The 27,991-nt window shown below is 39.2% G+C and overlaps 2 protein-coding genes across 3 annotated transcripts; one reads left to right on the top strand and one right to left on the bottom strand.

The window, feature by feature from the left end:
• Window positions 1–3: 3 nt before the first annotated feature.
• Window positions 4–10,387, bottom strand: rab4a (RAB4a, member RAS oncogene family). The gene is made up of 8 exons (XM_005733277.1): window positions 10,195–10,387; window positions 8,066–8,146; window positions 5,936–6,050; window positions 5,209–5,271; window positions 4,818–4,972; window positions 4,596–4,691; window positions 4,115–4,260; window positions 4–2,811 (listed from the first exon to the last, which is right to left on the bottom strand). The coding sequence occupies exons 1-7, from the start codon at window positions 10,208–10,210 to the stop codon at window positions 4,145–4,147; spliced, it is 642 nt and encodes a 213-aa protein (XP_005733334.1). The 5' UTR covers window positions 10,211–10,387; the 3' UTR covers window positions 4–2,811; window positions 4,115–4,144.
• A 5,145-nt stretch (window positions 10,388–15,532) lies between these two features.
• On the top strand, window positions 15,533–25,622 carry phf10 (PHD finger protein 10). Of its 2 annotated transcripts, none has more exons than XM_005733278.1 (12): window positions 15,533–15,711; window positions 17,026–17,135; window positions 17,426–17,556; window positions 17,660–17,743; window positions 17,835–17,959; window positions 18,086–18,235; window positions 18,759–18,868; window positions 18,970–19,117; window positions 19,737–19,889; window positions 24,320–24,428; window positions 24,951–25,139; window positions 25,334–25,622. In XM_005733278.1, the coding sequence occupies exons 1-12, from the start codon at window positions 15,640–15,642 to the stop codon at window positions 25,429–25,431; spliced, it is 1,479 nt and encodes a 492-aa protein (XP_005733335.1). In that variant the 5' UTR covers window positions 15,533–15,639; the 3' UTR covers window positions 25,432–25,622. The 2 variants fall into 2 exon arrangements, with proteins under 2 accessions (XP_005733335.1, XP_013766356.1); XM_013910902.1 differs by lacking the exon at window positions 15,533–15,711 and adding an exon at window positions 15,891–15,970.
• Window positions 25,623–27,991: the final 2,369 nt, after the last annotated feature.

Genomic DNA, 27,991 nt, shown 5'->3' with positions numbered 1-27,991 from the left:
CATAATGACAGGAAAAAAGGACACACATAAATACAAACAAATGACCTGATGAGAAAAACACATGATGCAGAACAACCAAAGCCACCATCAGATATCAAACACTGAAGGATGGGAAACATTTGAAGTGTCTGATTCCAAATCCTCGTTTTAAAACGGCTAATATCATCTAAAGCGGGGAAGGTGAACGTATGGCCCGGGGGCCAGAGAAGGCCCCTCGTATGGCTTTGGAAAATGTGAAATCTTCACAAGGGCATAAACTTTGGACTCTCTTATTATTGTTAGATTCCATCACATAACAGAAAACCTTTTTTCCATGCTTCCTTATAGAAATTAAAACATATTGTAAGTTAACAGAAAATGTCTGTTTTTTTAATTAAATGATAAGTAGATAACTGGGAGGTAATGAACTGCCAGTGGTTTTCCTGTAATTTACACCTTTATTTTTCAACTGTAAGCCTATATGTTATTAGCCGATAGTTTTACTGGTCTGACCTAATTGATATCAAATTGAGCCATATGTGGCCCAAAATGTAAAATGGGTTTGATACCCCTGATCTAAAGTATATCTGAGCTGATGCGACGCGTGAATGCTCTGATGCAAAACACGCCTCATAATCGTTTCCTCCGACTTAACACGGTCAAAGTTAACAACAGGAGATGACAAGGAGTAAAGCACACACTGGATAAGCCTCAAACCATCGTTAAAACTTAAAAACCAACAAGTTAGTATGACCCCACATCTGGCAGCAGTCAGCACTCATGTAAACAGGCAACATTTATGTACGACAGGTCAGTCATTAGACTTGAGTGGAAAACTTTGGATAAAGAAAGTTTTACACCAACATTTTATTCAGTTGCGGTTGCTGACTTGTGAATTCAAAGATGTACCTTCATTTAACACAAATGAAAGCCCAGTGTCTACACAGAACATGTCAGGCTACCTCTGTTTATTATCTGTGAGCTTGTCAAAAAACCCCCAAAAACAACAAATAAAAATTTGTTTCAGAATCTTTTCCCTCATAATTCATAATAAAATCTGAACCAGCTTGTCCTGTTTAACAAAAAAAAATAAATAAAAAAATACTGAGTACTGCCCATCACTAGTATCCTGCTACAAGTTGCCAGTGTATAGTTGATTCAAATGATAATGATGCAGTGGAGCACGAAGCAGATGCTGAATATGATATCTATTATAATATACACGTAATATCTCTTCATAATGAAATACTCTGATATTTTGTTTGAGAAAACATGCGTCAAACTATTTACAGAAACACTGTACAGGTACAGGGATGCTTTAGGGGAGAGGAGGAGAGAAAAAGGGGGATGTAAAAGTGTGTGTGTATTTCCTGCAATATCATATCAATATTAAGGTGTTGCCCTGGGACCATCACTGTTACTGATTAGTCATGCTTTTTAATAGAGAAATAACATCGTTAAAGACTCTGTTTTAGGAAAAGATCCATGTTTCTGCTAATTCTAATAAAATACGGTATTTTTCCCCTTTCTCAAAACACATTTTTACAATGAAAATGTAACAGGTCATGGAAGTACAAATATTTCCATGTTTGCTTTTGCTTGAAAGAAACAAATTAAGTGTTTCTCATCCACTCATTTCCTGCTGAAGGCCATGAGAGCAGCAGTGTAAGCAGAGATGCCTAGACCTCCCTGTTCCCAGCATCCACAGTTTTTAATGGTCCAGCTGAGAGATGCAATCTCAACAGCTTGTCTGACAACAGCCCATAGGACATGCATCAAACACCTCAACATGGAGGAGCAGTGTTTCTACTGACTGAGATCCTTACTCTATCTCTAACAGACCCCATACACTGCAGCTGGGGATTGTTCGTCCACTAATTCTTTAGTTCAACACCCGCAGCTTGTGGCCACAGGTGAGGACAGGTAGATTAATCTGCTTCAGTCTCAGCTGAGAGCGGGTAATTCACCCTTTTACAGCCTGGGGTCTGATCTGAGGGTGCCAATTCTCATCCCATCCACTTCAACACTCAGATTTGAGCCATTCATCCACCACAACCTCATCTTTTTTTCCTCCTGTGACATCAAACCCATGACATCACATCCTATGCATAATTATTCAGTTGCAATGATGGTCTGGATATTTTAAGAAGAATACAAACAGTGATATCAGGTGAAGAAAGGGAGTGGAGGTGGCACACAAGAAGTGCAAACTGCACAGCTACACAGGATACTGTTAGTGGTGTGTTTGCAAATGCAAGCATGGAGTTAGCAGATAATTAGAGCAAGAGAAGCAGAAGACCTGTGGAAGGGAAGGGACTTAAATTAGCATGTGGTCGAAGGAATATTTCCACAAGACGAGAATTTTTTTTTTCTGAGAAAATCAAGACCACGCATCAGTGCACTAAGTATCAAACTGGAGCCAGGGGGCAGTTAGTTTAGCTCAATCTAAAGGTCTGTGGAGCTTGCTCCAAAAATCTGTATTTAGTATGTCTGTTTAAGTAGCTGGAGGGTCGACTGGGAAATCTAAACTGTGGTAATCTGGGTTGGCAGGTGTGTGGACGAGAGAAGTGTTGGGGGTGGTCTTGGTTGGAGGGACAGTTTGGTCCAATAGAAGAGCAGACTGTTGGCTGATCTCTGGTTACCTTGGAGATCTTTAAGTTCTGGGAGGGGGCGTGACAGGGAAGTCTTTTGAGCTATCTGCATGGCAACAAGGTTCTGAGGGGTCCGTGCAAAGGTTAGGGGTCAAAGGTCGGGGAGAAGTCACCAGCGTAGCGATCTGAACCCCACGTTATCAGGTCTCACATGGCTGTTTTTCTCCTGGTCTTCACAAACCTGCATATAAAACACACAGATGTTGCAGAAATACACAAAAGCTTATCAATATCAGGCTGTCCACCCAGTAATTAACAAATTTCCCTCTTGTGGGACTAATAAAGGTTAATAAAGGTTATCTTAATCATCTCTCATCATTATGAAGCAAGAAAGAATTACAGAGCTTTGACCAACTAGCTATTACAAAAAAAAATTGAATCTGCCACTGAAAAAAAAACACATTACGTCTAAATTGAATTAAGGTTATTCTCTCATATTATTTTTTGACTCATTGTAAAACACCAGCAGTTCCAGAAAAAGAGGCTCCAGTAACTTTAAAGACCCAGCAGAGCAGAACCACAAGACTCAGTGATCGTTTCTCCCTGGAGTCTCTTCAACTCTGGTGATCCTCAGCTACAATCCACCGCACACAACTCTGACACTTGGAAACTGACTTGTCATTTGCACTGTAAATATACTTCTTGCTCTTGTTTCTGTCGCTCTTGATGTGTTTTATCCTCATTGGCCTGAACAGGGACCAAAAAATAAAAACTGTAATTTCACTTCATGTAAATACATGTGCTGGAATGAGAATTTTAAACAAAACAAAACAAGAAAACTTGAATCATTAAACATTTCCACTTACTCGAGAGTCATAGATGAGATCATCACAATTAATCAAGCTATTTTAAATATCTGCCGCTGGTCTGGTTTTTAGCGCCCTGAGGAGTGCTTACTGGACTTCATGTAGGATTCCTACAAAACTGCTTCATAGTGTTCTGCTGCTAATAATAATAACAATAACAATAACAATAACAACAACAACAACAATGATAATAATAATAATAATATCTAGGCAAAAGCAATAATCTGACATGTAAACAGGGAAAACTGTCAGACTGCAGCTGGAACTGTGGTGTAACGACTTTCTATCAGCGATCAGGCATCAGTGCAGCCAAAGTCTGGTGCAAATAGTTATGGACACCAGAATTTCTACGTTCATCTTATTGTGTAATATGTAGGTAATAACATACATCCACCTTTTACTTTATGCCACTATTTAATGATTACAGCCTTCATGATTACTGTCTTGGACAATCATAATGAAGGCTTCCTTTCAAATGATGGGTGGATCAAGTGCGCAGAAGCAAAAAATGGGCACTGACTAAATATAGAATTACTGAGTCTGCACATCTGAGAGACACTGCGGGGAGCAGAAGGCATAATTTCAGCTTCTAAACACAGGTTCTCCTTATTTGAAAGCCCCTCAGACACCTTTTCATTTTAATGCTGTGTAGACAGTACAGACTCAGGACCCCCTCACCTCATCTGTATGTGTTACAGGACACGTCCACTAGCAGCCGCATTCTTGGGTGCCCTGTGGCTGAGCACGACGAGGAGAGCGAAGCTGTCGTAAAGCAGCGTCGCCGTATTGGATACCTGAGCCCATCCTTTCTGGATCCAGCTCCCCTGAAACACAAGAGATCACATGAGTGAACAGTCAGCGAGATAACCAACTTACACCTATTGTGCTTAGTTTACTGACAGTTAAGAAAAGGCTTTAATCATCTATATAAGTACAACGAGTTTGTCCCTTTGCAAAAGGCTTTTGTTAAAGTTCGATTCTTCCTGGAACAATGCTGTAGGCCAGCTAGTTGATGGGTTAGCTGTCTGGGCTTCTGAATGATATAAAAATATTTTGTTTCTGACTGAGGTAGTGGTGTTAAGAGATATACAGAATCATGTGGTTTGACAGAATAAGCGCTGGGGCACACACAGGTAAGGGTGTTGACTACAGCTCATACCTGACTCTATCTTGTTGAGGATTTTCCGAGCACACTGGACAAAGGCCTCTTCGACGTTCTCCCCTGTTAGAGCGCTGGTTTCCAGGAACATCAGTTCTGTTACATCAGTTTACAATGAACACATTATAATAAATAACAATTCAGTAATTCTTTGAAGTTGATGGTCTACACATCTAACAACAACAACAGGAATCGTTCCCAATAATCAGCTGCTGGTCTTACCGTTCTCCTGAGCGAAGCGGGAAGCCTCCAGAAAGGTGACCTCCCTGTCAGCATCCAGGTCCTTCTTGTTCCCACACAGGATTATGACGATGTTCTGACTCGCCAGCATCCTCGCGTCACTCAGCCATGTGGTCAGAGCGTTGTACGTCTCTCGACTGCAACAAAAAAATAATAAAAAGAATGGCAGGTAATGACATGTTACAGTTTGGAATAGATGTGGAAGCTAATTAGAAAACAAAAATAAATTAGAGGCTTGAAACACAGAGCCTATCATATTTCTCAGTTTGTGCATCCTCAATTCCTTTTAGTCTTAGGCAAGAGGGTGGAGAGAGGAGAGGAGGAGGAACAAATTAGAGAAATGTGAAAAGCCTAGCATCACATTGTGTGATACCTGGTGATGTCATAGACCAGCAGGGCTCCTGCTGCTCCTCTGTAGTAGCTCCTGGTCACAGACCTAACACACAGACACACACAGATTAATAGACATACATTGAGAACAATCAGGAAGTATACAATACATTCCCCCTGAAGAAAAGAAAAAACATCAATGCATGTGTGAAAACCATTTAACTCCTGAACTTTGTAGAGACCTACATAAATGTCTGCTGCAGTTTAACCAGGTTGGTCTTTAACTTGCTAGCTCTACAGTCCACGTGAGCTGGATTGTGGCAATGCACAGACAGACCTAACCGTCTGGGGCATGCATCACTAGTGAGTGGGTGTCATGTTTGCTGCTCAGTGCACCCTCTGTTCAGACAGCTGCATTTAGCCAGGACAAAACAACAGAACCAATTCCTGGCGTGTGCTACCTCAAAAAAAAAAAAAAAAGGCAATTCTGGAAAATATTTTCACCAGATTCGCCTTAAATTGTTATAGCAGCTATAGCAGAAAATTGAATAAATAAAATAATCAGAAGCAACAAAACTATTCCTGTTTTACTCAGGACATCAATTAGGCAGCAGAGTTTAATAACAGCTTTTTGAGCTCTCCGTTACCTTCCAAAACTCCTGTGTCTGTTACTCTGGTCTTTAAGCTATAGTACTGCTAGCTGAATGTCTGCAGCATAACAGAGATGACTTGTGTGCCAAGTGCATATTCACGTTGGGCTTTTTTCCTACCTGAACCTCTCTTGTCCTGCAGTGTCCCAAATCTGAAGCTTGACCATTTTGTTGACCACGCTGATGATCTTAGAGCCAAACTCGACTCCGATTGTGTGGTTAGATTCATCCTTGACTAGAAAAAAATAAATACATAAAACATGCAAATGCATTAATATTATTAAATAAGGGGGATTAATAGGGATGATATGATTATCACTGTGTGGCTGTAAGGAAAACAACTGTTGCTTCTGCACTTCAATGAAAAATAAGCCAATTTCAGCATGTGTGGATGAGACAATGATTTTCTTTGAAGTTTTTCTCCTGGAGTCTGGTTGTAGGTTTTGGTTTCACCCTTAAAAAACAGAACCAATCATAAAAATCACACATTTAGAAGTTGTTTTTTCATAAATGTATCCCTTCATGCCTTAAAATGTGGTTCAACCTGGTGTAAAATGTGATGTAGCTTGATGTCACTCACACTTTTGCCTCCTTTCGCATCTGTGAATATGAAATTTCATTCCAATCTCTACTGACACCCACTCCTCCCCTGCTGCTGTGCAGTTCCAGCAAATCGGTTCACCTCTGACTCTGCTCACACACTAACACTGCTCTACTTTACACAATGGTAAGTTGACACTGGAGTATTTGAGCTCTACATGTTTGAACTGGAAAGTCATTCTGAAGAAAAACAAGGGGAAATTGACCACATGTCAATATATCAGATTGGCTCAGACTGGCAAATTTCACATACACTATTTGCCGATAGCATTCACTCCCCCATCACAATCATTGAATGTAGGTATTTCAGTCATTTCAAATCCCACTGGTGTATAAATATCAAGCACCTATGCCTGCAGACTGCTTCTACACACATTTGTAAAAATGGGTTGATCTCAGGAGCTCACTGAATTCCAGTGTGGTACTGTGATAGGATGCCACCTGCCCAACAAGTCCAGTCTGAAATTTTCTCACTACTAAATTTTACACAGTCAACTGTTAGTTGTATTATAACAAAGTGGAAGCATTTAAGAACGACAGCAACTCACACACACAGTGTCTAGAAATAAAAAAGTCAATTTTGTCAATCACTGCAGACCTCCAAACTACATGTGGCCTTTAGATCAGCTCAAGGACAGTGCATAGATAGCTTCATGGCCACACAGCTGCATCCAAGCGATACATCACCAAACACAACTTAAAGCGTCGGTTGCAGTGGTGTAAAGAGCACACTGCCACTGGACACTAGAGCAGTGGACAAGTATGAGTTTGGTGGTTGCCAAGAGAACAGCACTTGTCTGACTGCAAACTCTTAATGCTTCAGCATATCAAGACACTTTGGACCATTTCATGATCCCTATTTTGTGGAAACAGTTTGGGGATAGCCCCTTCCTGCTCCAACATGACTGCACATGTTTACTTACAAAGTAAGGTCCATAAATGAGTAAGTTTGGCATGGAAGCATTTGACTGGCCTGTAGAGTCCTGACCTCAACCCAACAGAGCACCTTTAGGATGAATTAGAGCAGAGACTGCAAGCCAGGCCTCCTCAAACCACATAAGTGTCTGACTTCACAAATGCACTTCTGGAAGAATGATCAGAAATTCCCATGAACACACACCTAGATCTTGTGGAAGAGATCTGGAGCTGTTATAGCTGCAAAGGGTGGGCTGACATATTAAACGCAATGGATTAAGAATGGGATGAGACTCAAGTTTATATGGGTGTGAAGGTGGACGAGCAAATAGTTTTGTCATTACAGTGGATCATCCTCAACAATATTAGAAATGTAAATGCTTTTCTTATCTAACACAACCCCCTTTCCAGCGTGTCAGCTCTGAGAAGCTTAGCTTTAACCCAAAGTTAACAGGACAGATTTCTTAGTTTTGCCTATAAAACTCAGAATGCAAGTATAAATGCACACAGTTAAATCCATGGATTAAGAATGCAGTCATATCCATTAATTTGACTGCTTATTTCACTCATGAAATATTGACTTAAAATGTTGAAATCTTGATTTCCATCCTAGGAATCTTTAACATGTGGAAATTACTGGCATATTTACTGTCTCATTTGCCTGAAGAAATTCCCTGATGTAGTGCTGTAGTTTGCAGTAAACAGTCAGGAGTGTAATGGATCTTTCAGACTTACACCTCTTCTCTATGAACTGGTGCAGAAGACAGGATTTTCCCGTTCCAGCATTCCCAATCACCAGGAATTTAAAGAGGAAATCTGCAAAGGGAAAAGCAAGGACACACATTACATCAGTTGGGCTATTATTATCAGACTATATGAAACTAGTTGCTATAGACGGTAGCTAAAACGACAGGAAATTACAAGAAAAATGTGGGAAAAGCTCAGTTACTGTAGTCTTAGTTTGGTATATCCAGCTCGTTTTTCTTGTCAATTTAGTTTCATTTCCACAGTGAGTTTGCTCGTTTCATTTTAGTGTTTAGCTTCAGTGCTAGCTTTCTTATTTATTGTAATCTGGTTTGTGCTTTTCAGGGGTTCAGAACAGATATTATAATACAAACACAGGCAGTTAGCTCACAGTCATTCCAAGCCTTAATAACCAAATGTAACAAGGCCTAATGAAGCTACATGTGACAACAAACTAAATAAGTTTAGTTTAATTAGTCAATGTCATGTCAGTTAGTCCATCTTTAAAAAACAGTTTTATTTTTTTAAGTTTAGTTTTAGTGAACTGTAATAACTTGACCTGAGAGATAAAACTCATCCTTCAGTTGATCTTAAGGAAAGGAAACAGGGAGAAAAGGTTGAGGTATGCCAAATTACACAAGAACTGGAGTGAAACTCAGTGGCAGTTTGGGATCATCCTGATAGAAATCAGAAATAAAGGCAGTCAAAATCCAATGAAGAGCTTTGAATGTCCTTTGAGAAGTCCAGTGAACTATTCCTGAAGACTACTTAAAGAAATTACAAAAACCTGTCTAACAGAGTTCAGGCTGTGCTGAAGAATACCAAATCCTGACTTTCACACTCATTACAAACTCTGTTTTTGCCTTATATTCTGTATTTCCATATATTTTTGCATGTTTCAAAGAAAGTGCTGCACCTATTTCTTATTTTCCTTGCAAAATATAAACAAATGAGGGTGTGGCTCAAGTTCCGTAAACATGACCTTTCAAAATATTCTAGAGAAATCAGAAACTGTAGCTTCATATATTTTGTAGCTCATTTAAATTTAGTTTCCCCCACTTGAGTGGTGAGAGTTACCGTCACTGTTATGAAGTCCAGTAAATCCAGTAATCTCTGCAGTAGCCTTGCAAACACCCACATTTACCAGCATATACTCCTGTAGTATTATTATAGCTAAAGAGGACAAGTACATTCTTTCATACGAGACAGAAAAGAATCACCTGTGATAAAATACAATGCAAAAATCAAGGTGCAGACAAATCATATCACCACATCACCACAGTCCAGCACAGACTAAATTGTGGATTACAGAATGATTTTAAGAGTAGTAAACTAGAAATTTGATTTTTGTCTTTAATTTTCTTGGCAGGTGTTCTAAATATATATATTTAGAACACATATATATAACTGTGACAAACTGTGCACATAGGCTCCCAAAATCAATTTATCAGTCAGGCTCAAGCATATGCTGCACAATACTGTGATGCTTTGGCCATAATAAACTGATGTTTAACAACAAACAGCGCATGGCTTTACTTGCTTGACTTTATAGCTTTCAAATATTGATATAGGTATCATCCTAATGAAAAACAAACAAAAAATTAAGTACCCCCCTCACAAAAAAAATATTGTGGAGGCTTTGATGTAGGCAAACAAAAACTACAGTCAGCTGTTCTGTGCAGCGGAGGAATTTATCCACTATTAAACCACTAAACTAGCAAAATAATCATTATTTTGGTGTAAAATGGTCAGGCTAAGAAAACAATGCCTCATATATGACTGTAATGTTGCAGCTCAGTCAGATATTACAGCTGCACCAAGCCCCAGCCAGGTGTCAGCTTCCCTTGTCTTTTACGATACCCTCCGGGGAGCTTTGTAACCTTGTACCGTGGGTACGTTTTTTGCACACGGCGACACTAAACTCTGCTGTACAGCCTTTGTGGGTTTCCTTACGCTGACGAGGCAACTTTTAAGGCCAGCAGCCTTCAGCGGCGGCTCGGTTAGCCTGTCAGCTATCTGTTTACGATGAGAAAAAGCTCTCTGGGCACACCTGCCCCATCCCATCTCTGAGGCTACGGGAGGATGATAACGGTGGCCACAGGTCAAAAGTGCTATCTTACCGTACGACTCCGACATCGCCAGTGTGGCGGTTTGACAGCAATAAAGAAGGGAGGGCGAAATGGGAGTTGACAGATGGTTAGCTAGCTAAATAAAAGGAAAATACTCCTGTTGGTGATTTCCGCGGAGTCCAGCTGATTTTCCCCTCCGACTTCCCGTACGCGGTTTGTTTCAAAATAAAAGCCGTCTGTGCTCCTAACCGAAGAACCGTTGGATCACTGTAAAGTCTTCAGGCAGCCGCAGGGTGGCGCTGTGTCTGCTTGAGACTTTTGACACAGACTGCTGTTTGGGTCAATTTTTACATGTGACTAAACGAATAAATATTAATTATTTTATTTTGAAATTTGATGACTTTTCCTAAGGTGATCCCTAAAACATAAAAAATAAATATTTTTTTAAATTTATGTGCTACATATTTCTGTACACTGAGACTGCTCCAATCAAATTTGACCTGTCCCGACTGAAATTAACTTTAAATCCACCAGTGTAGGTCAAATCAAGGAAAATGTCATACCTGTGTGCATTATTAATGGGACAGTGGTAAAGGTAAAACTATATGTGTTCCCATCACTCCTGTCCCAAATCTCTTCACTCCCAAGTGAAGGCACTGTTGCCTCACAGCTGGCTTAAATCCTGGTTTGGGCTTAGCTGTGTGGAGTTCACATATTTTTCTTTGGGTACTCCAGCTTCTTCCCTTACTCTGAAGACATGCATGTTCGTGCACTGGTGATTCTAAACAGATCACGGATGTAAGGTAGTTGAAGTTTATAGAATAAAGTCCTGCATAAATGTGTAGTTGAAAGTGTTTTGAATCATCAATAAGACTAGAAAAGCATTATATAAATGCAAGTGTATTATCTGAAAGTGCTTTGCACTTGCAAGCATAGTACACAACGTAAGTTAACAATGCAACAATACAAAAATAATTAAATAAATCAATCTGTGGAAGCTCTACTTGAGACTAAGAGCAAAATGGTTAAGCAGAAAAAAGCAGAAATTAGACCACAAAACTAACTGAGGGTTTCATATGATTTACAATTTCACCTAGTCTAGCAACAGAAACCATATGAAGTCCCTCAAGAGTGTTCCTGACCATTGGACTGCTTAACGAAGTATCAGGAAAGGGAAAAAAATTGATCTAATGTGAGCAATCTTAACATGGAAAAACTTCCAAAACCTCTCACAGCCATTAGTTACAGCTTCAATGTCAGACAGATTCAGGATTCCCCTCACTGTTCTGAATGCACAGAGTAGTTTCTGCTCTAAATAAAAATAGTACTCGTGGGCGGGGGGGGGGACGACACAGAAGTCAAGACAATGTTTAACACTAGTAATTTTATACATGTTTATATAATAATACATTTATATTGCTGTTATGTTATCACATCTTTGGTAAAACAAGACATGATATTGCATGGCAGTAAATGTTTTGAGTTTTTATAAACCCAAAAATGAGTTTTTATAAACCCCAAAAAAGAAACTCTTCTTATATCAGACAGGCATTCCAAAGTAAAAGTAACATGCCCATGTTGGAGCTCTTATAATTTGATGTAGAGAATTTTTTAACTTTCAACAATAATAAAATAACATAATAAAAAATTATGTTAAAGATTTTTTTAAAAGTAAGTGAAAAGAGTGACATAAAAATAATATGTACAGGGTGGGCCATTTATATACACCGTAATAACATGGGAATGGTTGGTGATATTAAAGTCCTGTTTGTGGCACATTAGTATATGTGAGGGGGCAAACTCATCAAGATGGGTGGTGACCATGGTGGCCATTTAGAAGTCGGCCATCTTGGATACAACTTTCGTTTTTTCAATAGGAAGAGGGCCATGTGACACATCAAACTTAGTGGTAATGTCACAAGAAAAACAATGGTGTGCTTGGTTTCAACGTAACTTTATTCTTTCATGAGTTATTCACAAGTTTCTTTTTGTTCACAGCCATTGACATGTCGAAGAGGTTAACACGTGAGGAGCGGATTGAAATTGTGTTGATATCTGGTGAACGCAGTAACCGGGTCATTGCAGCAGATTTCAATGCAAGACACCCTACGAGACCACCAATCTCCCATGCTACAGTTAGCAAACTGCTTGCAAAGTTTCATGAAACTGGTTCAGTGTTGGATTTGCCAAAATGTGGACGCAAGAAAACTGTCACTAATGAAGAAGCATCAGTGGCTGTCTAGCTTCATTCAGCAAAAGCCCACAGCGTAGCACTCACCGCATGTCACTGGAGAGTGGCATTAGTTGGTACAACTAATTCCTCAATGGAAACCTCAAGGCCACTGGATATTTGAAATTGTTACATGATGATTTGTTTCCCTCTTTATGCACTGAAGCTGGCACGTTCCCTGAGTTTTTCCAGCAAGATGGTGCACCACCCCATTATGGGTGCCAGGTCGGAGCATTCCTAGAGGAACAGTTTCCTGGAAAGTGGATTGGTCGTTGTCGGCCAGTTGAATGGCCCCCAAGGTCTCCCGATCTGACCCCCTTAGACTTTTATCTTTGGGATCATCTGAAGGCAATTCTCTATGGTGTGAAGATACGAGATGTGCAGCACCTGAAACTACGGATACTGGATGCCTGTGCTGGCATTTCTCCTGCGGTGTTGCTATCAGTGTGTGAAGAGTGGGAGAAGAGGGTTGGACTGACAATCCAACACAATGGGCAGCACATTGAACACATTTTATAAGTGGTCAGAAACTTGTAAATAACTCATGAAAGAATAAAGTTACGTTGAAACCAAGCACACCATTGTTTTTCTTGTGACATTACCACTAAGTTTGATGTGTCACGTGGCCGTCTTCCTATTGAAAAAGCAAAAGTTGTATCCAAGGGCGTAGATTTGGTTTTGGCATTGGATGATTCAACCACCGAACTCTGCCCTGTTTCTTTTTTTTTCCTTTTTGTTTTTGCTTCTTAATAAAAAGAGGAGAAATATACTTGCCTACATATGCTATTCTACATGCTTTTAAACCATTTAAAATCACAATTCATAGTTGAATTATTAAACAAATGACTGACTAAGAATTTTAGGCTTTAGTTTACTTCAGCCATAATCCATGTAAATCAGGTATCATACAAAAATAAAAATATCTTCAAATACAGTCATGACAATAAAAGAATATGACTTTAAGGACTTAACATTATTACTTCAGTTATAGTACACCAACATCTGTTATATTTTGGCACTAAGGGAACACTGAATGACCTGGTGGTTTTTGTCCATAAAACTACTCATCTAAGATTACCACAAAGTAAAAGATCTCTCAGCAAAATTATGCAACATTTTAGGCACTATTGCCCCGATCAAATCAGTGAGCTGAGATTTTCTATTCTAAACATGAACTACTGTTACAGCAACAGACATTAATACTACTGGTGTCCCACACAACAACTCAATGTCCACTATGTGAAGGAGCCAAACACATGCCTGCTCCTCTCGTTAACTGAGATAAACTGCTGGCATATTTGTTTTACATCTATACTGTCCAGTCTCTCCTGGTGGACATGGCATACAGCAGCATTGTTTAATCTCATTTGAGTCATTGTTAACCTTAGCCATCTTTTTAGTCTTCTGAGAGCACTGAAGCTTCTTTCAGCCTCAGTACCTGCGTTTTATCCTCAGATTAAAATTATTACTATGTGCTTGATGTGTCTCACCTTTGGCCCTGGCTCTTCCCCTCTGACTGCACTAGGACATATTGCCACCTGATAAAATACCACATTGATTCGTGCCATATAAAAAGTGAGACATGTCAATTCAGATTCTTTGTCAAATATACACTAATGAATCAGTTTACATCAGCAGCCTAACAATTGTCATGATAATAAATACTATTTAATATATAGCACCAAATCATCAGTCAGTCACCTGTGACCTCGCCTCTTCACCTCTGTCCGAGCTACAACATGGCAGAGCTGCCTCTGTCACCTGATAGATAACAGTGAGACATTCCAAATACATGCAGTCACACATGTGCTTCAAATACAGTAATGAACCAACAAGTCATCATCCAATTTCACTTGTGATCTTGTATCACCATTGCTCGCTGAGCTTTGTGTTGGTTCTTCTGTCACCTGACAAATAGGACATACATGACAATAAGAATAAAATGTGGAGCTGCTTCAGTGTTTCTGTCAATTTGTGCAGATCTTGACTCATCAGTAATGGTTGTAGGGTGAGTGCATTTTTAAAACAATTTGTGGAAACTGCACTAAAAGGTGGAATATTTGCAAAATCATGACTACCTCATGACATTTTGTCTCAAAAATTAACCCTATGAATATGTCAGTACCATAAGGATGAAATTATTGTGTCACCAACATTTTAATGTTAGACATATAATTTTACCAGCCTCTGTAAACTAATATCCTGGCTTGCTCAAAGCTGCCGTTTTCTCTTACAGTTTCAATCAAAATTAGAAATGCTACTCTGGGAGACTGAGAAAACTAATAGTGCTGCCTGTCGTGCAGTTAGTTTCCAAAACACGTTATTCGTTGTTACATACAATTTTAGACTGATGTGGGCCAAAGCCTAGCATAGCCTGTAACGTTATTATGACGGACACATTTTATGAGTTCATTTGGATTCTTCCTTTTTGCTGCCATCATCCTCTCCTCCTGGCAGCGCAGGCTTGCCGCTGCTAAAACTAAACAGAGTTCCCTGAAAGGCACAGCCAATCACATTGGCCATATTTGTCACATGAGGTAGGACTCCAGTAGAGGACGTAATTTAAGTCTTTCTGCACCGCTGGGTGAATGAGACGTTGACAGATCGTTTTTTTTTCTTTCTATCGGGTTTGATTTTCTTTACTGGAATAGATCAAATTATTGGTGGGGACAATTCAATAATCGCTGAATATTTCCGTTCATGCCAAATCTACGCCCTTGGATTTAATAATAACGAATTAAATCATAGATAAGAAATGTTTGTCCACTTTTCGCGCATAGAATTTCGAAAAAACATCGGTGAAAATTATAAGTATGTATTATCACGCCCCCATCACGATGTTGCCCTGGGCAACCGCCCATGTCGCCCATATCAAACCCCGCTACTGTGTGGATCAAAATTCGTTGTAGGTACTTTTTATGAGGGAATTCTTGGCCTATGTCAAAACTGGCCTAAACCACGTTGTCAAAGCATGACACGTGAACAGCATGTAAGGGTTAATATAACTCAAACTTGTTCAAACTTCTCATCAAACGTAGTTTTAATTTATGCAGACTGTAACGACCATGAATTCACTTTAACTGTCTATAATAATTAAGATAAATCGAGATTATACCACACAGTCCCAGTCCTGTCCTGAAGTCACGCGTCCAGTCCAGCAGGTGTCGGCCATGTTTCAACGCTCGCCAACAGCCGCGAAACTTCACCAACGAAGGAGTAACGAGCTAGTATGCTAGCCTAGCTGCAGAAATCATTTAGCAAAAAATATGGCTGCTGTGCTCCCCGTCAGGCCGCCCTGCGATAGCAACCCCGCTACCCCCGGAGCACAATCCATAAAGGTGACATTTGTACGCCATAACAATATTAATAATACTAATAATAAAAACACGAGTCACTGTTTGCTCAGTTCCCTCGGCTCTGTACGGCTATAGCCTGAGCTAATTGCTAACTGGCCATTTATGGGACACTTTAGTCCATGATTGATGATCAGTAGCCACATTAGCGTCCCTCCTTTGTTTTCAGCTGTGTAGTAATTGGTTAGTTAGCTCGTTCGGTTTGAATTTCCTCGTTTTATGTATCTGCAGTGATCCGGTCTGTGTACGTTTTGAATGATCTAAGTAAAAACGCGACGTTTAATGTCGTAATATTATAAGTGATTTGACAATTTGTGCTCTTTCTGTCAGCCAGTTCTGGCGTGTAAACTCATACATGTTTTGGTCTGTATTTAGCATAAAAAGTAATTATAATCTAACTCTATAATCTAACCGTCAATAATATTGAATAAAGCTTCGTGTTGATGTAAGAGGGAAAATATCCTTATCTGAAATCATTTTTTAGTGTGTTTCAAAATGAACCCTCTGTATTAAACTGGCTAAATCTCTGAATGTTAACTTTTGCAGTTGTTTAAAAAGTTTTCATCAGGCCGGGAAATACTATCATGTCTAAAATAGCAGTAGTGTGCACTGTGTGTGATTTTTATCTCATGCCTGTGGAGCATATACAGAAAATCACACTCAGTTTAAATACACTCTGTGATTCATTTATAGTAAAAGTATGCACTGCTCAGCCATTAAGTGGGCCTGATTTGTGGATACAGCAGGCTGAGCAGAGATGCCCAGACCTCTCTCTCCCTGGCCCCCTCTTCTATCTTTTCTTGGTGGGATACTAAGCTGTTACCAGGCCAGCTGAGAGAAGTAATCTTTCCAGCACATCCTGGGTCTTATCTTAGAATATGAAACAACTCATCTAGGAGGTGTCGTAGTCCCTCCATGAATTGTCACATTAACATGGTGTCAACCAAGTGATCCTGGGAGCCTCTAGTGGGGTCTCTCAAGGCAAATTGGTCTTAAGCGATGATAGAATGGAAACTCTTTCAGGAACCAAGTGGGTCAGATGGGCCCCCCACTTGGAGAATCACATGTTAAAATTTGTTGTAGCAACAGGAAGATGAATCCTGCAATTATGAGTCCTAGGGTTCAGGTTTACCAAGCAAAAATGAATTTGGGCTCTATTCATTTCTGTGTCATAAAAGTGTCCAATACAAAATCAGAAAGCTCCTAAAAGCTTTGTGGATATACTTCATGCTCTGGAGTTTTCAAACATCACATTATGTAATGTTAAAAATTAATTCTGATTTTTCTTTTCCTCTGAAGGAGGATGTCATAGAAGAAGTGTCCAATGATGGCAGCCAACCTCCCAAGAGAAGGAGAATGGGTTCAGGGGACAGCTCTCGAAGCTGTGATACCTCAAGTCAAGATCTTGGGTAAGCTGGTTTGGCATTCGGCAAGAAACATCCACTGGCATAATTTTCAAGCATTCTTGACAACCAAGTAGGACAGAAAATTTGTTGTTACCATATGTCACATTCTTTTTATTTTAATACATATCCCCAAAATATACTTGTATATGATAAACCCTAAAAGCTGTAACTGTCAGTATTGATGTCTATTTAGTTCTTCCAATGGCGATTTTTTGTCTATATCAGCAAAGATTAATCTTACAAAATCTTGTCCAATCATCAAACTCTGTTGTCCCTCCAACCTTCCTTTCCAGTCCGACGTATTTCCCAGCAGAAAACCTGACGGAATACAAATGGCCACCAGACGATACAGGAGAGTACTATATGCTGCAGGAGCAGGTCAGCGAGTATCTGGGAGTCACATCGTTCAAGAGGAAGTATCCTGGTAAGAAGTGAGATTTTTTTGTGTTTACTTGTTTTTTGTTGTAAAGAGTTACTCTAAGATATTAACTGGTGGTGTTGGTTTGTGCTTTTCTGTTTCTTTTTAGATATGGAGAGGAGAGACTTGTCCCACAAAGAGAAGCTCTACCTTCGTGAACAGAATGTCATCACTGAGACACAATGCACTCTGGGTAGAAACCAGTCCTTCAAAGTCAGACTCGACCGCTGTTCCAGTTGTGATATTAGAAGGTAACATCTTTCCTTTTCTTTCCTGTTCTTCAGGTTTGACAGCTCTGAGGAGTGATGAGGTGATCGATCTGATGATAAAGGAATATCCCACTAAACATTCGGAGTATTCTGTCATACTGCAGGAGAGGGAGCGACAGAGAATAGCAAAAGAGTACTCCGTAAGTTCACAAGCAACAAAAAAAGATCCTGTAGAAGTAGGGCCACATTATTTTCATCTAAAGTGTAATGAAAATCTTCTGCATACATCTCCAAATATATTTCTAACATTCTTTATTCTTTCATAGCAAATGCAACAGCAGAACCCTCAGAAGGTGGAGGCCAGCAAAGTCCCCGAGTACATAAAGAAGGCAGCAAAAAAAGCTGCCGAGTTCAACAGTAACTTCAACAGGGAGCGCATGGAAGAGAGGAGAGCTTACTTTGACCTCCAGACACATGTAAATCCAAACTAAAGTTGTTGTTTTTTTCAGGGTTTTAGTAATAGCCCAATAGATGACTTAATTTAAATTTCAGGCGTTTATCAAAAAAAGAAAGCAGAGCGGATGTCTGTCTCCCAAAACCAAAAACAGCTTGCAAAGCTTTTTTTGGCTTCCTCTTTGGAGGCTATTGTTTCACTTACTTCAACTGGAAATTCTCCAGTTTTATGCCCTAGCGGTGCAGGTTTTTCTCTTAAAACATCATTACTGCTTTCTCTGTGATGTTTCTCTATAAAGAGAAAATCCGTGTATGGCACTATGTAGTTTAAAATGACTCGTGATACACTGATATATTCACATTGGTTAGATCAAAATTTGTTAGATGGTGCACAGGTGTCAAAAAAGTAAAATTGAATGACATAATTGTATATGTGGTTATAGCTGATTAGAGGCTTATGAATGCCACAACAAACTGTCTTTTTTGTTGTTGAGGTTTTTTGTTTTTTTTTAAATTTCTTATATGTGTTGTGTTTTGTTGTCCCAGATCATCCAGGTGCCCCAGGGCAGGTTTAAGGTGCTGGCTCCAGAGCTAACCAGGACAGGGCCCTACCCTGTGGCTCTTATACCAGGACAGTTCCAAGACTATTACAAAAAGTACGGCACCCACTAAAATAAGTACTTTCACTTCTAATTACTGTTCGGTGCAATGTATCAAAGGTTTCGCCCTGATCCTCTGTTATTTTGATGTATGACAGATACTCTCCCAATGAGCTGCGGTACTTGCCGCTGAACACAGCTCTGTTCGAACCTCCACTGGATCCAGAGCTTCCTGCGCCGGACTCAGAGCCTGACTCTGACGACGCTGAGGATGGCAAGGATGACAAGAAGATCAAGAACTCATCTGTAAGACAGTATTTTGTGCACAGCTATATGAATTTGTTATGGGAGTAATATTAATCCGATGAAAGAGGTTTAGTTTATTGTATAGATTTTCTATTTAACCAGATATTCTCAAAAAGAAAATCAGAAGTGTAGAGTAACTGGATGCTACTTTAACCAAAAAGTTAACTAAAACAAAGAGTGACTTCTATTGTAGGTGTCACTGCTGTCCATGAATATTTTGATTAATCACAAGGCAAACTATCCAAGCTTTCATTAGTCATAAATGAGCCAATCTAGTTGCCTCTTACTCATGTTTGTATGTGATTACTCACTCTTCATTTTACATCGCTCTGTTGGGTATTTTCACAGAGTGATTTGATTGGCTGGGAAGGGAGAAGTTAAACCTTTCTAAGCTTTTTAACACAAACAGTGCAAGGAAAGTGAAGCAATGGATCCACATTACAGTTTGGTAACACACTGAAGTCTGAAATGCCCAACTGTGAGACTGATCCTAGGTCTCATGTCAAAGTCACTAACCTCCATTACAGTTACCTCGTCATGGATATGCTCTCTCGCACAGCAGTGCTATATCATTTGTCCTTCACTGATCCTCCACCTGTTTAATTCTTTTAATCTATAGGACAGTTCTTCCGGCAACGCATCTGATGTGGAGAGCCAGGAGGGCATGGGGAGACAGAGCCACAAGTCCAAGGCCAAAGACAGGACATCAACAACGGGAAAAGACGGCAGCCAGCGCCACTCTGCATCCCAGAAAGCCACCGCAGGGTACAAGGTAGAGGACAAAACCACCTGAACTCTTCTCCAACAACAGCAGCAGCACTTTTCTACCCCCTCCTCCTCTTTCTACTACTACCACTCCCTTACTCCATCCATCCCGCCACCCCTCCCTAGCTTTCTTCACTTTTTTTCTCCAGCTTCTACAGTTTGTCAGTTTTTCAGCTGGGACAGCCTGGTCCACACAAACACACACACAAACACATACTGGGAGTCCCATCTTCAGGTTTTTTGTTGTTGTTGTTTTTAGGATTGCCACGTGGCTTTTTCCCCCCGTTTTTTTGTTCCTCTTTGTACAAGACTGTGAGCAATAAGAACTTTTAAAGGAACAGTTCACGTTTCTTTCACCGCACTTTCACTTTTTTGATGATTTTATGTTTTTTTGGTGAAGACAAAGTTTTGCTTTTTGATCGTCTTCAGTATACCTCTTGTCTGTCCTCACTTGTCAGAAAAAATACTTCCAAGACAAGTAAGTGGATGTTTTTGGCTGCTAGTTTCTTCCTTTTTGGTCAAAAATGATAAAATGATTTTGTTAATCTAATATAGAAAATATAAACCACATATAGTTTGTAGTTGCTTTTAAAAAGTAGTTAATGTTAACACTAAAGAATTTTAACATTTATCTCCTTAAGTCTAGAAGGCACTTAACCCTACTGTTTTAAGTGTGTATCGGTAAAGTAACATACTTTGTTTATACACTCTGTGATGTACTGTTAATAAGTATCAGACAGCTGTTTTGACAAGGGCATTACCTGCCCCTGTGATGTCATCATGGCGTGACGAGGCCTTGCTGACCTTATTCACACTGTCGCTGAGCTGAGCTAGAAGTAGACTGACACACAGTCGTGGAATATCCTCATTTTAAACTAAAAGTCTTTGAACTTGATGCAAATGCACCACTTTGCTTCCCCACAGCTCATTGTGCACTTTCCATTTGTCTGTAGTTTTCCAATCCAACTTTATAGGACTATTCAGATGTTAAAATGGACCTGGGTATGTCCAGTTGAGTTCAGCTCAGCTTTGTGGTGTGGGCATGGTCCTTTTGATAGTGTAAGACCTGTTAAGACTTTCAGTGTTTGTTTTTTTTGTTTTTTAAGTTTGCTTTAATTGACATTTTTATCATCACAACTTTCTGCATAAGAGCGTCCAAATGTGGCATGGCATGTTGGTAGCCAGAATCAACTAGAGGTAGTCAGCTAATAAAAGTATATGATATAGTATGACCTATAATTTTGTTAAGTAAAAATATGCCTGCTTCCTGTTAAGTGATGAAGAATTTATTTTTTTCCCCAGTGGATGAAAAGTTTGAGTGATTTTTTTTAAATGACTGTTGCTGTTTTTCAAATGTCACCACATGTGAAAGGCTGCTAGCTGATTAACGTTACTTCGCTCTGGTTTGGCTACCATCTACTGGACATGCAGTGCTTAATGGTGACCTCACTTGAAAGCTGTTTTATAAGCAACTCACAAATAAAAGCTAATTATGAACACCAAAGATGGAATTAGATTGTTGAATACCTGGCTCTACAGCAGACTTTTGTTCAGGTTTTGCACGTTTAATATTTAGCGTAATATAAACAAAGTAAGTGTAGTGAGTAAAAGAGAAAAATCCTACTGAAGCTTTGGCTCTAGAGCCTTTCGGTAGCTTACACGTTGTTTCAGTCCTTAAATACGTGGCTCAGAGGAACCTAAAATATGTGACGCACTACACTGCTGCATTTTAAGCATTTTAAAGATGCAAACAAACACAAATAAGTGAGACTGGAGCCCCGGCAAAAGCAAACGAAAGAGTAACAATGCAAACCAACCCCACAATAGTTAGATTCAGCATTTCTCCTCATTTAATAAACAAAAATAATAAAACTAACATTAAAAACAAGACTGCTTATAAATCCAAACCAAACTAATAATTAATAGTGCGAGTCGAACCCCATGCCTTCCCTTCTCTGGCTTCTTATGCATGCAGGTGACGCAAGCCAATCAGTCAAGAGTCAACAGGTTAATAAGGATGATAGTAAATTATTATTATTAACCGTTATTTAACCAGGAAAAAAATTAACTCTTGAGCTAAAAATATATATATTTTTTTGAGATTGGGATTAAAAATGTGCCTGCACATCAAGGCACCGCCCTGCTGGTTCACTTGTATTGGCATTAATTGCATTAACATAACAATCAATCAGTAGATTGTATTAACAGTAAATCCAGCAGTTATAATGCAATAAAAAAACGAAAGTAGATTAAGTGTCATGATTGCTCTTATTCATTTTTGCTGTGTGAAAGTTAAAAAATTATGCTTCACCGTAACATATGACGTAACCGGAAACCCCTCTTAACTCCACGCTGTAATCTTCTACGTAACCTGACGTAACCCGACCTCCTGGGAAATGTAACTACCTGTCAGGCAGATGACTTAATATTAAAGTTACGGCGTAGGGGTAAGAAAGGTTTCCTTTTGTGTCGTAAGTTTCCACCCAGATTTCCCGCCTAAGCAAAATGCAGGCATGACTTATCTACAACCAACAAATACGTTTAAAGAGTCCGTTTTAAATGGCAGTATAGATGTTACTGGTGACATCATTAATCCAGCCAGACCAAACACATAATCAGCGGGGCTCAGTTCAAGAGACTACTCTTAGTTTTTTCTCGTTTCCTTCTCCTGCTGCTGTTTTGCTCTTAGTTTTCTTCTCTGCTCTGTTTCTAGTTTTTGATTGCCACCATTAGTAAGCCACGCCTTTTGTATAGTCTAATCTAATCTGTCAGGGGATATTTTTAATGATGGATGTCACGCTGTATCTTCAGGCATTTGAAGTAATTGGACATAATGCTATGAGTTTATAAGGATAAATAAATATAATAATAGTAATAAAGGGCTACATGTGATTAATGGGATGTTTCCATTAGCTCAGTTCATCTTTATAAGAATTTCATCCTCTTTAGATACTTGCTGAGTTGACTTTTACTCAACTTTTTGTTTTTAGAGCTGTGGCTCTACCCTCAGATGTTTATTTCTTCAGCTTCCTGTACAGTTACATCAAGATTCATAAGTTTTAAATGGTTGTCCATTTGTGTGATGTCTGGACTTAAATGTCCCCGAGCCCCTTTTTTTCTGCTCTTTCTGTTTCTTTACTCTCTGCCATCTTTTGAACTAGACGGTGAATTCACAGGATGGTCGTTCCATGTAAAATCAGTCAGTTCAGGAAAAGACCTGGCTCCCCAGAATTGGCTGGTTTGATGTTTGTTTGTTTGTATTTATACAATAACTTAAGCATATCTAATAAGGTCAGGTGAACTTTATCCTCATACTGTGAAAACTGTCAGTTACATGCCCTTAGAAAGTACATTGTTATGGGTTGCAATTTGCCGCCATTTGTCGTCTATTTTGAGTCCTTTTAGCTTCCTCAGTAAAGGAGATATCCACATGAGTTAAAACGACCTTTAAGATCCTTTCAGAACTGCAACCCAATCAATATAACACTACCGGGGTCAAAATCTAAAGCTTATAATATAATGGGATGTCAGTTTCAGCCTGTCTGTGATGTAGAGTAAAAAGTAACAGAAACAAGCATTGGTACCCTGGATGCTTGATTTGATGTCTAATAGTACACTGGAGAAAAACTTTAAAAAGTGCATTTTGGGGTCAACTTTATCGAAACAAGTTACAACATATGAAAGGTCCCATATTTTCTTACATTTTGACAACTGGCTAAAATCCTTTTAACCCACTCCTGTGTATGTCCAAAGCCTGTAGTTCGGGGAGTTTTTACCCCTCACTCTAAAAGGCTGGGGGTATTGTTGTCACCCTGGTGGGCGGGCTGGGGTCACGGACATACAACTTTGTGAACACGGTCACTCGAAAACAAGATCAAATAGGATTCTCAAATCTTCTAGGAGGCTGATGGGTAGCACTGCCAGCCACCAGTATTTTTATAGTTTGCATGGTGTCATTAGATATGCTAAAGTTACTAGAAGTTCCTACATTAAAAATCAGGTGATTCTCAGGGGGTCAGGTGGGGGTAACTCACTGATTTTCTATGGAATGAGTCAGGTACTTCATATTTCCACATTCATAAGTCATCATGAGAGAGTTTGCACACTCGTGGGGAGGACAGAAGTTATGTTAGGGTCAAAGCATTCATTAGTCAGAGTGTATAAATGTTTTTCAAATTTATTGAACATTTTAACATCATAAAGGGTAACTTTGTGTGGTGCTGCAGCTGATTGATCAGATGATATTTTAGGGCCATCCTGGGGTCACTTTTATTTAAAGATCACATTTATAGTTAAATAAGAAACATAATAAAATCTATGTTCACCAAAACCTTAAATGCAGCTTTGACACCAAATATTGAAAGTTTTGTTTCTAATTACACCCATGACTGCAGGATGCTCGTGTGTGATTTTTATAGCATTATTCTGCCCTTGCAGCCTAAGGTCATTCCCAGTGATATATGTGGCATTTGCCAGAAGGGTAAAGAGGCCAACAAGAAAGGCAAGCCAGAGGCTCTCATTCACTGCTCCGAGTGTGAAAACAGCGGTAAGTTCACACACTCAACTCCAGAGGGCAGTTTAATCACATCTGTTTGTATTTTGCTACAAATTGTCTAGTTAGTCATCAGCAGTTAACATGTATTAAGTCACCTCCATATTTAGTCAAAGGAAACTTTTAGTTAAGTGTTAAACAGCTGGCTAACTTTATATACCTGTGTGTAAGCATGATTTAAAGTATTTGTACTGTTTATGATACTGTATGTAAGAGAGTTTAGCTTGTGTGGTTCAAAGTCATCTGTCAATTGAATTACCAGGTATTCGGATGAAGGCTGTTTAATTGGTAGAAAAATTCAGCATCTTATTTATTATACCTGAAAATGTTCTAATGTCACAAATATTACTATTTTAGATGATGGGCTTTAGTATGTCGGTGGATAAATGCCTTACTGGGGTCAGTAAAATATCAGGGCGGTATTTTGCCTGTCTTTTCCATGTGTCATGTATTTATCTGGGTTCGTGTGTGTCTCTCCGGCTCTTCTGCTTCTTTGCACATGTCCGTGAACTTCAGGCCACCCATCCTGCTTGGATATGAGCGAGGAGCTGGTGAGCATGATCCAGACGTACCGCTGGCAGTGCATGGAGTGTAAGACCTGCACCGTGTGCCAGCAGCCCCACCACGAGGACGAGATGATGTTCTGCGACATGTGCGATCGAGGATATCACACCTTCTGCGTGGGCATGGATTCCATACCTACAGGTGAGTAGATGGACCTACAAAGGCGATTTTTAGACCAACAAATACCTGAGGCTTGTACTGCGAAACACGATTTGGGGCTTAGCCAAGTAACCTTCAGGTTTAATCCCAGATTTTTAGGTTTGCAAAGGAAGTTCACTTCTTGAGCTGAGTGTAGTTTTTTTCATGTTTTTGATTAATTCTCTCTGTCTCCTCAGGTCTTTGGATATGTGAAGTTTGCGACAAAAATTTCACCACGCCCAAGAAGAAAGGAGGAGCTAAAACACCCAAAAAGAACAAGTCAGCTCAGAAATGATCAGCGGTTCCATTAATCATAACAATCCTGTTATCACATTCTAGACAAATGCACTGCCATTAGAAGCTGTGGAACTGGAAAATGACAGATAAGTGTTTGGCCAAACAGCTTTGACGGAAAAAGATAAATGCACAGTTTGTGATCCATTTAAAAAGAAAAAAAAGCAAACACAGTAGTGAAGCTTCCTTCCAAATATTAAAAAATCCAAACTGAATGTTTAACCTGCTGTTGCTGTTTGGTGTGTCTTTAATATACAGACTAAGACTTTTCTGCTGCAGGCCTATAATTTAAAACATAATTAATTCCCACCAATAAACACGATCAGTGCATTACGGTTTTATTAACTTATGTATGTGTCCACATTAGGGATTACCTTCAACAGAGCAGCTCGGGAGAATGACCTCCACATACATAAATAATGTAGAAGCTAAACTGGAACTCGGATCCATCCAGATTTGCTGCACTGAATCCTTTGACCAAACCACTAACAGTGTCGCCTGTTCATTGTTAAATCGTGCAGTTTGTGCCTCGTTATGTTGCTGCAGTGATAACTTGTTTGCTGGGAAAATGGTGCTTTTGATCGTTTTACTACTGAAACAGCTGATCTTTTTTTCTCTCAAAATTCTGTCTTTGTCTTTGTTTTTTTGGTGTTTTTTTTTTTTTTTTTATATCTTTTGAATTACAGTTTGTATGTTGATAATGTGTGATTCACAGAGGCGGGCCAGTAAAATCTTATTCAAGTGAATAATGACATGGTGCTTATGTAAAAGACACTGGCTGTCAGACCTCATAGCTGCAGGAGTTTTCAAGTTTTGGGAGTGAGTCTTTATTAACGAAACAAAGTCTCAGAAAAATGGAACCACTCGTAATTACATTGAATTGTGATTACATTGAATTTAGCGTCCATCACCTCGATGGTTAATTGATGTTTCTGCAATTAACTTGAAATGTTTCCTGCTGTCCTGCAATAAGCAGGTTGTTAACGGGATATTTGTTGTTGAATATAATGCTTTGGTTATTGAAGTTAAATGTGTTTTTTGTTGTTTTTTTTAAATAAAGCTTTTTTTTTTTTAAAAAAAGAACAGTTTATCTTTTTTTCTATCAGTATTTTATGATGTTAAAAGGAGCCCCTGTCAGTCATGTGTCCTCCTGCTTTACCTTTCCATTTATTTTTTTCACAGGCTGAGCAGAAAAAACTGTCTCAGTTCAGCATTGCATTATTTTATCTCTTAAATATCAGAGCCAAACAGCTTTACCACTGCATAGACAGATGGCAATTTAGTTAATACTGTAAGGTTATATTGTGTACATTGCATTATTTATAGAGAAGTACATCCATAGTTCATATATTACTGATAAAATTTTCAGTATGTACTAACAGGTGTGCTTTTATCGCTAAGTGTGATTTTAATTTAGGTATTTTGTGCAGAAACTATAAATTTGAGATGCATGCTCACAGCAGTTCAGCAGTGTGATGAGGCTGAAGTAATCTGATTCAGCCACTGAGCCATGTTGGAGAAAGTGGCCATGTTGGAGAAAGTGGCCTGCCACAGCACCATACAGGATAACTTTTTTTTTTTTTAACTCTCCCAGAGAAAATCATCCTGGATCAGGCAACTGCTGCACTAAAATGTCACACACAGACTTAAGAGTAGGTGATAATTAAAAAACAACTAACTTTAAAAAACCTCAACACTTCTCTGTCATTCACTCATGACCTGCTCATTTATCAGTTTAATTGACAGTGGAACAAATAATGTTTACAACAGTTATACTTACACTGGGGACTTGGTTCCTTCTGCCAGAGTTCATCAACTCTGAGAACAGGACGTGTGAGGGGTCGGATAAAATCCTGGTAGCCTGCTCAAAAGCAGGCAAAAATATCTTGGTGACTGAGGAGTGTTGTTGCTGTGATTTTTTTTTCTCCTGCCGTTTTAATCAAATTAAAATTTGATCTTGAGTGGTAAATTTCCAAACCAGTTGCTGATGCCATAAATTTAAGACAAACTTTGTAGTAGTTCTATAAAAAATTGACACAGTGTTGCAGCAGACCCCAAAAACTCAGTCTCCAGTGAAAATGAAGCTGCTGATGAACTCTGACACATATACTTTTCACATGTATGTTCCAGGTAAGTGCATTATGAATTTGCACCCCTAAGTATTTGTACATTATAAGCTGTCTAATGGCATTACCATGTATATTAATATGGGTCAAATCTCCAACTGATTTTAGATTCTTATTAATTTCTTCCTGTTTCTTTACATTAATATGCAAGTGATGCACAAAAGTTCCAAGAAGCCAGTATCCCCAGTATTTCAAGCCTAAAATAAACTAAAACTGTAATTGCTCAAAAAGAAATGCGCTTCAAGTCAATTCAGACTCTTAAGATTCTGAAGTATCTTATTTCAAAAAAAAAAACGGAGCAAATTTGATCTTTCGATTACAATTTGTCTTTCTTTCTTCAATTTCAGAGATATTTTTTTGGCTAGTGAAAGCATTATTAAACGTGTGGTGTGCATTACTTCGAGCGGCCTGTGGAGGCGCTGTCACGCGGAGGCG

Source organism: Pundamilia nyererei, unplaced genomic scaffold (genome assembly GCF_000239375.1).
Source record: "Pundamilia nyererei isolate P.nyererei 1_Seehausen unplaced genomic scaffold, PunNye1.0 scaffold00051, whole genome shotgun sequence".
Classification (NCBI taxonomy): Eukaryota; Metazoa; Chordata; class Actinopteri; order Cichliformes; family Cichlidae; genus Pundamilia; species Pundamilia nyererei.
The sequence above is the reverse complement of the archived record's forward strand: the minus strand, read 5'-3'. Positions and strand labels throughout refer to the sequence as shown.